Below are 12319 nucleotides of genomic sequence, written 5' to 3' on the forward strand. Positions count from 1 at the left end.
GTAATTGGAGGATTTGTTCCCATCCCGAGGAGTTTTCTTGGCCTGATGAAGATTAGTTTTTGTTCCCAACCTGATCCTGAGATTTACCTTCTTCCTTCTTTTTGTGGTCACCCCCTGTGAGAGCCTTCCTACTCACCCTGGTGCAGGCCCATTGGTCTCCCTTATTTTCCAATTCTTGGGGAGAGGTCAGATTCGAGTCCACCAGGTACTGATGCAGCCAATCAGATAGTTATTTAAAATGTGCTCACAGAATTTGGTTAGATAAGCCCTGGTAGTCACTTACTTTGCTCCCATGCAACCAGCCTTCAAGAGCTTTCACAGAGCAGTCCACAAAAATAAACCCAATCTTGGGAGGACTCGTTCCTGGTCTCCCTGAACTTGATCCCATACGGTTCAGTAGTTCGACCAAACCCATCTAACAGTACAGATTTCAAAACTAATTCTCTGCATCCTCTTCCGACAGTGAGGAGTCTAGCCCTACCCTTGTCAGTGATAATCACAATATAGGCAGCCCACTGTCTGATGGACCTTCTGTACCTTACACGCCCTCTCCAGAGCAGTGAACCATTTGTAGATATCACCCACCTTCTAAGGTGGGACAATCTTGTTCTCCCTGACCCTGGTGTCCCTGAAAAAAAACAAAATCTGTCACCACGAGGCACTAAACCCAGCCCCTGCAATTCTCTCTTCATTGCCAAGGCCTTCTTATCTAAGGCCAGCTGTTGCTGCTGCAGCCTCAGCTTGGCCTCCCCCAGTCTCAGGTTGTACCCTCTTTCTTGCTATGGTTACCTTCATTTTCAGCCTGTTGTCCTTGTGTTTGACTGTGATCCTGCTAATCAGGATCTCAATGGATTATGCTCTCTCCCTTCTAAATTGGTAACTTGTACCATTTTCACCCCACATTTGACATACTAGTGCCCCATGCAAGTCCTCAGTATGTGGTACACAGGTACCCATGAGACTAGGTACCAGGGGATCCCCCATGGACAGCAGCATGTATTATGCCACCCATGGGGAGCCCATGCAAAGGCCACTGCTGCCTGCGTGAAAGGGTGCATGCACCCTTTTTCACTACAGGTCATTGCACCAAGTCACTAAGTCACCCATATGGCAGGCCCTCCCAGCCCAGAGGGCAGGGTGCAAGTACATGTGTATGAGGGCACCCCTGCAGGGCGATTTTCTTGGACTTTGAGTGCAAGGACGTCATTTTATGCGTGTACTGGACATAGGTCACTACCTATGTCCAGCTACATAATTGTTGTAATCTCAACAAATTGTAGGTTCCTGTCGAGTCCAGTTGCCGCTCCAGCAGACAGACTAAGTAAACGTTGCAGAGGAGTCCTGCTGGAATTTTGCACGTCGAATCCGAGGACCCACCCAAGAGGGAGACCCTAAATGGCCCTGGAAGGGGGCTGCGACATAACCTGCCTTACGTGCCACTCAGATGCTCCCAGAGGCCTCTGCCCACCTTGGATTAAAGCTGGCAGAATCAAGTGGCCACCTGGAAGAGCTCTGGGCACCACACCTGAGGTGTTAACTCCACTTTCAATTCTCCAGTTTCAGATCAGAGCAGGGGTGGGAGGTCCCTGAACCAGTACAGACTGGTTTATGCAAGGAGGCACCAAATGTGCCCTTCAAAGCATACCAGCGGCATGGGGAGGCTACTCCTCCCAAGCCATGTAACCCATTTCCAAATGGAGAGAGATTTCCTTCCCTCTCCCTAAGGAAATACTTTGTTCTGCCTTCCTGGGCTTGAGCTGTTCAAGCAGCAGGAGGGCAGAAGCCAGTCTGGAGGATGCCAGCAGTGCAGGCTGCCCGGGAAAACCCTTCAAACTGGTAGGAGCAATGTTGAGGCTCCTCTGAGGAGCCCCCAGAGTGCACGGAATCATACTTCTAATACTGGGAACAGTACTGGGGTAGGATTCCAACATGTTTGATACCAAACATGCCTAGGTTCGGAGTTACTATTATGTGCAGTGACCTGTAGTGAAAAGGGTGCATGCATGGGTGGCATAATACATGTATCCAATGGGGAACCCCTGCTGCCCCAATGCCTGGGGTACCTAGGTACCATATACTGGGGTCTTATAAGGGGCACCACTTTGCCAATTGTGGGGTGTTAAAAAAAAAAAAAAAAAAAAAAGTTAAGGACAACCAAATCCAGAGGGAGAGAACACAGCAAATGGGGTCTTGGTTAGCAGGATCCCAATAAACAGTCAAAACACACTTACATCAGGCTATAACTGGGTGTAACCATGCCAAAAATAGGGTACTTTTCTACAGCTGTCATTCGACCTCGTCACTCTAAAGACTTCTTCAAAGAAAAACAACTTGTACAACTCCAAATGCAAAACTAGGTGGTAGGAATATAGAGCATGCCCTCTAACAAGTCAGTTTTCTGCACCACTTGTAAGGAAATGCCTCCTTGACATGGTTACCCCCTGACTTTTTGCTGATGCTAAGTTTTGATTTGAAAGAGTGCGGCGGCCTGCTAACCAGGCCCCAGCACCCGTGTTCTTTCCCTAACCTGTACTTTTGTTTCCACAATTGGCACACCCTGGCATCCAGGTAAGTCCCTTGTAACTGGTACCCCTGATGCCAAAGAAGGTCTCTAAGGGCTGCAGCATATCTTATGCCACCCTGGGGACCCCTCACTCAGCACTGACACTGCTTGCCAGCTTGTGTGTGCTAGTGGGGATAAAAAGGCTACGTCGACATGGCACTCCCCTCAGGGTGCCATGCCAACCTCACACTGCCTACAGGTATAGATAAGTCACCCCTCTAGCAGGCCTAAGGACTAAGGCAGGACTAAGGCAGGGTGCACTATACCATAGGTGAGGGGTTAAGTGCATGAGCACTGTGCCCCTACAGTGTCTAAGCAAAACCTTAGACATTGTAAGTGCAGGGTAGCCATAAGAGTATATGGTCTGGGAGTCTGTCATGCACGAACTCCACAGCATTATAATGGCTACACTGAAAACTGGGAAGTTTGGTATCAAACTTCTCAGCACAATAAATGCACACTGATGCCAGTGTAGATTTTATTGTAACATACACCACAGAGGGCACCTTAGAGGTGCCCCCTGAAACCTTAACCAACTACCTGTGTAGGCTGACTGGTTCTAGCAGCCTGCCACACTCGAGACATGTTGCTGGCCACATGGGGGGGGGGGGGGGGGGGGGTGCCTTTGTCACTCTGTGGCTAGTAAAGCCTGTACTGGGTGGAGGTGCTTCACACCTCCCCCTGCAGGAACTGTGACACCTGGCGGTGAGCCTCAAAGGCTCACCCCCTTTGTTACAGCACCCCAGGGCACTCCATCTAGTGGAGTAGCCCGCCCCCTCCGGTCACAGCCCCACTTTTGGCAGCAAGGCCGGAGGAGATAATGAGAAAAACAAGGAGGAGTCACTGGCCAGTCAGGACAGCCCATAAGGTGTCCTGAGCTGAGGTGACTGACTTTTAGAAACACTCCATCTTGCAGATGGAGGATTCCCCCAAAAGGATTAGGGATGTGCCCCCCTCCCCTCAGGGAGGAGGCACAAAGAGGGTGTAGCCACCCTCAGGACTAGTAGCCATTGGCTACTAAATCCCCCCCAGACCTAAACACCCCTAAATTCAGAATTTAGGGGCTCCCCAGAACCTAGGAACTCAGATTCCTGCAACCTAAGAAGAGGACTGCTGAACTGAAAAACCTGCAGAGAAGATGGAGACACCAACTGCTTTGGCCCCAGCTCTACCGGCCTGTCTCCCCACTTCTAAAGACACTGCTCCAGCGATGCGTTCCCAGGGTCCAGCAACCTCTGAAGCCTCAAGAGGACTACCCTGCATCTAGAAGGACCAAGAACTCCAGAGGACAGCGGCTCTGTTCCCCAAAGACTGCAACTTTGCAACAAAGGAGCAACTTTGAAACACACGTTTCCCGCCGGAAGCGTGAGACTTTGCACTCTGCACCAGACGCCCCCAGCTCGACTTGTGGGGAACAAACACCACAGGGAAGACTCCCCAGCGACTACGAGACCGTGAGTAGCAAGAGTTCACCGCCCTGAGCCCCCACATCGACGCCTGCAGAGGGAATCCCGAGGCTTCCCCTGACCGCGACTGCCTGCTTCAAAGACCCGACGCCTGGTAAAGACTCTGCACCCGCAGCCCCAAGGACCTGAAGCTACTAGCCCGGAGGGTGGCTACACCCTCTTTGTGCCTCCTCCCGAGGGGAGGGGGGCACATTCCTATCCCTATTGGGGGAATCCTCCATCTGCAAGATTTCTAAAAGTCAGTCAGCTCAGGACATCTTAGGGGCTGTCCAGACTGGCCAGTGACTCCTTGTTTTTCTCATTATCTCATCCGGCCTTGCCGCCAAAAGTGGGGCCGTGCAAGTCCACTAGCTGGAGTGTCCTGGGGTGCTGTAACAAAGGGGGTGAGCCTTTGAGGCTCACCACCAGGTGTTACAGTTCCTGCAGGGGGAGGTGTGAAGCACCTCCACCCAAGTACAGGCTTTGTTACTAGCCACAGAGTGACAAAGGCACTCTCCCCATCTGGCCAGCAACATGTCTGGTTTGTGGCAGGCTGCTAGAACTAGTCAGCCTACACAGATAGTCGGTTAAGGTTTCAGGGGGCACCTCTAAGGTGCCCTCTGGGGTGTATGTTACAATAAAATGTACACTGGCATCAGAGTGCATTTATTGTGCTGAGAAGTTGGATACCAAACTTTCCAGTTTTCAGTGTAGCCATTATGGTGCTGTGGAGTTTGTGCATGACAGACTCCCAGACCATATACTCTTATGGCTACCCTGCACTTACAATGTCTAAGGTTTTGCTTAGACACTGTAGGGGCACAGTGCTCATGCACTGGTGCCCTCACCTATGGTATAGTGCACCCTGCCTTAGGGCTGTAAGGCCTGCGAGAGGAGGAGGGGGGAGGCTTATCTTTACTGCATAGGCAATGTGAGGTTGGCATGGCACCCTGAGGGGAGTGCCATGTTGACTTACTCGTTTTGTCCTCCCTAGCACACACAAGCTGGCAAGCAGTGTGTCTGTGCTGAGTGAGGGGTCCCCAGGGTGGCATAAGACATGCTGCATCCCTTCGAGATCTTCCCTGGCATCAGGGCCCTTGGTACCAGGGGTACCAGTTACAAGGGACTTACCTGGATGCCAGGGTGTGTAAGTACAGGTTAGGGAAAGAACACTGGTGCTGGGGCCTGGTTAGCAGGCCTCAGCACACTTTCAAATCAAAACTTAGCATCAGCCAAGGCAAAAAGTCAGGGGGTAACCATGCCAAGGAGGCATTTCCATACAAGTAGGTACTCCGCCCTGAAACTACTGGCTGTCCCAGGGCCAGAGGAAAATAACACTACATTATCAGACAATGTATTTGTTTACTTGTATGTATTGCATAATGTCTTAGTCAAGTTGAAATGTCAATCTGACTCAGTGTGTTTCTTTGTTAAATAACACTACTGTTTCAAATATTTTTAATCCTTCATTACAAAAATACAAATGGAACTGGTGTTTTAGAGACCCAGTTTCCTGTGCAGGTTCAGTATCGGACAGTAAAGAGAACTTCGGTTTACTCAACACTCCAACTCCCTAGATGTTGGAAGTGAAACTGAAAAGCCAGGCATTCCGATTGAGTCACATCTAGCTCACACGCCCATCTTTCAATAAGGTGTTCCTTTAATGGAAATACCACATTAAACTAAAATCAGGTATAGAAAACCTACTTGCAGTAATCCAGGCCTATTTTCCCTCGTTCCATCATATCTACAAGACGTCCAGGTGTTGCAACAAGTAAATGACAACCACGTTCCAAATCCCGAATCTGTTGACCAATGTCTGCTCCTCCATACACCACACATGGACGAACTTTGGACCTATAAGCAAACTGAAATGAAAAAAATATATATAAATATAAATAGGGAGTAGCAATCTTTCACTCAGAATGCCCAGAGCAATTAGAAAGCATACTTATTTACCTTTCGAGCCTCTTCGTAGATCTGAACAGCCAGTTCTCTGGTAGGTGCCAACACTAAAGACATTGGATACTGTTTGCGTCTTCCGTACTTCCCATTTTCCTGTGATTGGGCAAATGCAAAAATAAATGCAGCATCTTAACTCGGGATAATAGCACCAATGTTACTATTTTGACTTTAAAAGCTGTAGGAAAGTACCCTCTTTTTTGGCATGGTTACCCCCATTTTCTGCCTGTTGTCAGTGTTTGACTGTTCACTGGGATCCTGCTAACCAGTGTTATGCCCTCTCCCTTCTAACTTGTACTATTTTCACCCCACATTTGGAATACTGGTGCACCCATGTAAGTCCCTAGTATATGGTACATGTAAGGAAATGCCTCCTTGGCATGGTTGCCCCCTGACTTTTTGCCTTTGCTGATGCTATGTTTACAATTGAAAGTGTGCTGAGGCCTGCTAACCAGGCCCCAGCACCAGTGTTCTTTCCCTAACCTGTACTTTTGTATCCACAATTGGCAGACCCTGGCATCCAGATAAGTCCCTTGTAACTGGTACTTCTAGTACCAAGGGCCCTGATGCCAAGGAAGGTCTCTAAGGGCTGCAGCATGTCTTATGCCACCCTGGAGACCTCTCACTCAGCACAGACACACTGCTTGCCAGCTTGTGTGTGCTAGTGAGGACAAAACGAGTAAGTCGACATGGCACTCCCCTCAGGGTGCCATGCCAGCCTCTCACTGCCTATGCAGTATAGGTAAGACACCCCTCTAGCAGGCCTTACAGCCCTAAGGCAGGGTGCACTATACCATAGGTGAGGGTACCAGTGCATGAGCATGGTACCCCTACAGTGTCTAAACAAAACCTTAGACATTGTAAGTACAGGGTAGCCATAAGAGTATATGGTCTGGGAGTCTGTCAAACACGAACTCCACAGCACCATAATGGCTACACTGAAAACTGGGAAGTTTGGTATCAAACTTCTCAGCACAATAAATGCACACTGATGCCAGTGTACATTTTATTGTAAAATACACCACAGAGGGCACCTTAGAGGTGCCCCCTGAAACTTAACCGACTATCTGTGTAGGCTGACTAGTTTTAGCAGCCTGCCACAAACCGAGACATGTTGCTGGCCCCATGGGGAGAGTGCCTTTGTCACTCTGAGGCCAGTAACAAAGCCTGCACTGGGTGGAGATGCTAACACCTCTCCCAGGCAGGAATTGTCACACCTGGCGGTCAGCCTCAAAGGCTCACCTCCTTTGTGCCAACCCAGGAGGACACTCCAGCTAGTGGAGTTGCCCGCCCCCTCCGGCCAGGCCCCACTTTTGGCGGCAAGGCCGGAGAAAATAATGAGAATAACAAGGAGGAGTCACTGGCCAGTCAGGACAGCCCCTAAGGTGTCCTGAGCTGAGGTGACTCTAACTTTTAGAAATCCTCCATCTTGCAGATGGAGGATTCCCCCAATAGGGTTAGGATTGTGACCCCCTCCCCTTGGGAGGAGGCACAAAGAGGGTGTACCCACCCTCAGGGCTAGTAGCCATTGGCTACTAACCCCCCAGACCTAAACATGCCCTTAAATTTAGTATTTAAGGGCTACCCTGAACCCTAGAAAGTTAGATTCCTGCAACTACAAGAAGAAGGACTGCCTAGCTGAAAACCCCTGCAGAGGAAGACCAGAAGACGACAACTGCCTTGGCTCCAGAAACTCACCGGCCTGTCTCCTGCCTTCCAAAGATCCTGCTCCAGCGACGCCTTCCAAAGGGACCAGCGACCTCGACATCCTCTGAGGACTGCCCCTGCTTCGAAAAGACAAGAAACTCCCGAGGACAGCGGACCTGCTCCAAGACAAGCTGCAACTGTGTTTCCAGCAGCTTTAAAGAACCCTGCAAGCTCCCCGCAAGAAGCGTGAGACTTGCGACACTGCACCCGGCGACCCGACTCGGCTGGTGGCGATCCAACACCTCAGGAGGGACCCCAGGACTACTCTGATACTGTGAGTACCAAAACCTGTCCCCCCTGAGCCCCCACAGCGCCGCCTGCAGAGGGAATCCCGAGGCTTCCCCTGACCGCGACTCTTTGAACCTAAAGTCCCGACGCCTGGGAGAGACCCTGCACCCGCAGCCCCCAGGACCTGAAGGACCGGACTTTCACTGGAGAAGTGACCCCCAGGAGTCCCTCGCCCTTGCCCAAGTGGAGGTTTCCCCGAGGAATCCCCCCCTTGCCTGCCTGCAGCGCTGAAGAGATCCCGAGATCTCTCAGACTAACATTGCGAACCCGACGCCTGTTCCTACACTGCACCCGGCCGCCCCCGCGCTGCTGAGGGTGAAATTTCTGTGTGGACTTGTGTCCCCCCCGGTGCCCTACAAAACCCCCCTGGTCTGCCCTCCGAAAACGCGGGTACTTACCTGCAAGCAGACCGGAACCGGGGCACCCCCTTCTCTCCATTCTAGCCTATGTTTTGGGCACCACTTTGAACTCTGCACCTGACCGGCCCTGAGCTGCTGGTGTGGTGACTTTGGGGTTGCTCTGAACCCCCAACGGTGGGCTACCTTGGACCAAGAACTAAGCCCTGTAAGTGCCTTACTTACCTGGTTAACCTAACAAATACTTACCTCCCCTAGGAACTGTGAAAATTGCACTAAGTGTCCACTTTTAAAACAGCTATTTGCGAATAACTTGAAAAGTATACATGCAATTTTGATGATTTGAAGTTCCTAAAGTACTTACCTGCAATACCTTTCGAATGAGATATTACATGTAGAATTTGAACCTGTGGTTCTTAAAATAAACTAAGAAAAGATATTTTTCTATATAAAAACCTATTGGCTGGATTTGTCTCTGAGTGTGTGTACCTCATTTATTGTCTATGTGTATGTACAACAAATGCTTAACACTACTCCTTGGATAAGCCTACTGCTCGACCACACTACCACAAAATAGAGCATTAGTATTATCTATTTTTACCACTATTTTACCTCTAAGGGGAACCCTTGGACTCTGTGCATGCTATTCCTTACTTTGAAATAGCACATACAGAGCCAACTTCCTACAGTACACATGTGCCCAGGGCACCGGGGTACCAGGGGATCAACATGGGCTGCAGCATTTGTTGTGCCACCCATGGGGAGCCATTGGAAAGTCTTCTGCAGGCCTGCCACTGCAGCCTGCGTGAAAGGGCGCATGCACCCCTTTTCACCATTGGTCATTGCACCAGGTCACTAAGTCACACCTATGGAAGGCCCTCCTGCCCCAGATGGCAGGGTGGAAGTACCTGTGTGTGAGGGCACCCATGCAGTAGAAGGTGTCCCCACGAAGTCCAGTGCCAGTTTCATTGACTTCATGAGTGTGGGGGCACCATTTTACGCATGTAACGGACGTAAGTCACCACCTGTGTCGAGCTCCATAATAGTAACTTCGAAACTAGGCACGTTTGGTATCCAACATGTTAGAATCACAAACCAATACTGTGCCGGTATTGGAAGTATGATTCCATGCACTCTGGTGGCTCCTTAGAGGAGCCCCAGCATTGCTCCTGCCAGTATTCCAGGGTTTTCCAGGCAGCCCAAGCGATTGTCACCCCTCAGACAAGCTTCTGCCCTTCTGCTGCTTTGACAGCTCAAGCCCAGAAAGGCAGAACAAAGGATTTCCTTTGGATGAGGGGAGTAACACCTTCTCCCGTTGGAAATAGGTGTTACATGGCTTGGGAAGGGTGGCCTCTGGCATGCTTTGAATGCCTGGCCTGCAACTCTGTGCATAAACCTGTCTAGACCGGTTCAGGAACCTCCAGTCCCTGCCAATCTTGGAAACAAGATGGCAGAACCCGGGGACCCTCTGGTGGAGATCTGAGCACCACCCCAGGGGTAGGGATGGATAGGGAGTGGTCACTCCCCTTTCCATTGTCCAGTTCCACCCCAGAGGAGGGACTAGGGGGTCCCTGAATGAGTGTGGGCTGGTTTATGCACGGAGGGCAACAAATGCGCCCTTCAAAGCAAACCAGTGGCTTGGTGAGGCCGCCGAGTGACTCAACCTCTCGGCGATAGTGTGCATGGGCATCGACTCCTTTGTTAGATTGTTTTCCTGCAGAAGGGTTTAGGAAGAAGTGATAAGAGCGAAAGAATGTAAGTGTACAACTAAATGTAATAAGTAAATAAGATGTCCATGCAAAGGTAATTATAGAACCACATATGTAAACGACTACAGGCTTCCGGGTAGGAGGGAGGGCGCATGTGAATCTGCAGCACTACATGCCACAAACAGATGTACACTGGGTAAGTGACATTTTCCGTTCCATGGCAGGTGTAGCTACAGATACACATGCAGTGCAGACTAAAAAGCAGTCCTTCTCCCAATAAAGCAGTGGCTATCCTGTAGGGGTTGAAGTGGTTTGAAATAGTAAAGTACTGCTTGACCAACATTGGCCTGTTGCTTTGATAATACATCCACACATTAATGTTTTGTGAATGTATGTGGTGTGGATCATGTGGCAGCTTTGCATATGTCTGCAATTGGTATGTTTCCTAAAAATGACATGGAAGCACCTTTTTTCCTAGTAGAATGTGCTGTAGGAGTTATCTAAAGTTGTTTTTTGCTTTAATGTAACATGTTTGAATACATCTCACAATCCATCTAGCTAATCCTTGTTTAGAGATAGGATTTCCTTTAGGTGGCTGCTGGAAAGCAATAAAAAAAAAAAAAAGTTTAGTTTTCCTAAACACTTGTTCTGTTAACATATTACATCAGAGCTCTTAAGGTCAAGAGTGTGAAGAGCTCTTTCAGCAGTTGTCTGGCTGTGGAAAGAAGACTGGCAATTCCACTGATAGGTTAATATGAAAAGGAGAAACTACTTTTGGCAAAAATTTAGGATTTGTCTAAAGTACAACTTTGTTTGTGTATTTGGAAAAATGGCTCCTCTAGAGCGAATGCTTGTATTTCACTCACTCTTCTTAATGAAGTAATTGCTACTAAGAAAGCAACTTTACATGTGAGAAATTGAATATCACATGAATGTATGGGCTCAAATGGTGGTCCCATTAATCATGTGAGCACAATATTGAGATTCCATGCAGGAACTAGTGGGGTACTTGGTGGAATAATATGCTCAAGTCTTTCCATAAAAGGCTTTTATGGGATCCTCAAGCGAGAAGTATGTTGTATGGTTTGTAAGTAGGCTAATATAGCGGTGAGATGAATTTTAGGAGGAAAAAGCTAAATTTGTTTTTTTGTACATGAAGCAGGTAACAATCTTGTATCTTTGCTTTAAGTAGACCTATATTTTTGGGTTGACAGTAGTAAACAAACAGTTTCCACTTGTTAGCGAAGCACTGTCCAGTTGTTGGTTTGTGTGTTTGCTTTAGAACTTGCATACATTCTAAAGGAAGGTGCAAATATCCAAACTCACTAGCCAAAATCACTAAGTTGAGTACATCGGGATTGGGATTCCTGATTTGACCCTTGTTCTATGTTAACAGAACTGGTCTGTTTTGAAGTTTGCGATGGGGTACTACTGACAGATCCAGAAGTGTTTTGTACCAGTGTTGTCGTGCGCATGTGGGAGCTGTGACTATCATGGTGAGAGGTGTGAAGCAGTTTGTTGACCAGAAATGGAATCAATGGGAGACGGGGGAAAGCATAAGCAAATATCCCTGACCAATTGATCCATAGAGCATTGCCCTTGGACAGAGTGTGTGTGTGGGTGTCTGGATGCAAAGTTTTGGCATTTTGCATTTGCTTGTAGCGCATAGATCTATTTCTGGTGTTCCACACATTTGAAAGTACTGTTGAAGTACCGGTGAGTAAATTTCCCATGTGTGTATTTGTTGTTGTGTCCTGCTTAGTAGGTCTGCTAGCTGGTTGTGTATCCCTGGGATGTATTCCGCTAGCAAGTAAATCTGATTGTGAATTGCCCATTTCCATATTGTTTGGGCTAGAAGGGAAAATTAGGAGGAATGTGTTTGCCCCTGTTTCTTCAGATAATAAAAAAAGACAACATGACAACAATATATTAAGACACTTTTGTGCCTGATCTGAGGTTAAAAAGCTTTTAGGGACAGAAACAGCAAAAATTTCTAAATGGTTTATGTGGTAAGTTAACTGCGTTGAGTACCATTCCTCTTGTATGGTTAGGTTGAGATGAGCTCCCCAACCTGTCATTGATGCATCTTAAGGTCGGAGGCACAGGGTCCTCTGAAATTACCGCCCTTTTATTAAGTTGTTGCGATTCCACCATTGCAGGGAGTTGTAAGTTTGGCGGTCTAACACTGGATACTGTAATTGACCCTGTGCTTGAGACCATTGTTGAGACACTGCTGCAGTGATCTCATGTTTAGTCTTGCATGCTGTACTATTGCTATGCATGGCGCAA

General features: G+C 48.5%; 1 protein-coding gene across 3 annotated transcripts in view; it reads right to left on the reverse strand.

Annotated features, from left to right (window-relative positions):
- Positions 1–12319, reverse strand: part of DDX3X (DEAD-box helicase 3 X-linked) — a 346585-nt gene that overhangs the window by 139113 nt on the left and 195153 nt on the right. For all 3 annotated transcript variants that reach the window (XM_069204208.1, XM_069204209.1, XM_069204207.1), the window contains 2 exons: positions 5968–6066; positions 5716–5876 (listed from right to left, as the gene is read on the reverse strand). In XM_069204208.1, the coding sequence (XP_069060309.1) occupies positions 5716–5876; positions 5968–6066 (260 nt within the window). The remainder of the gene's footprint in view (positions 1–5715; positions 5877–5967; positions 6067–12319) is intronic.

This window comes from Pleurodeles waltl, chromosome 8 (genome assembly GCF_031143425.1).
Source record: "Pleurodeles waltl isolate 20211129_DDA chromosome 8, aPleWal1.hap1.20221129, whole genome shotgun sequence".
Lineage (NCBI taxonomy): Eukaryota > Metazoa > Chordata > Amphibia > Caudata > Salamandridae > Pleurodeles > Pleurodeles waltl.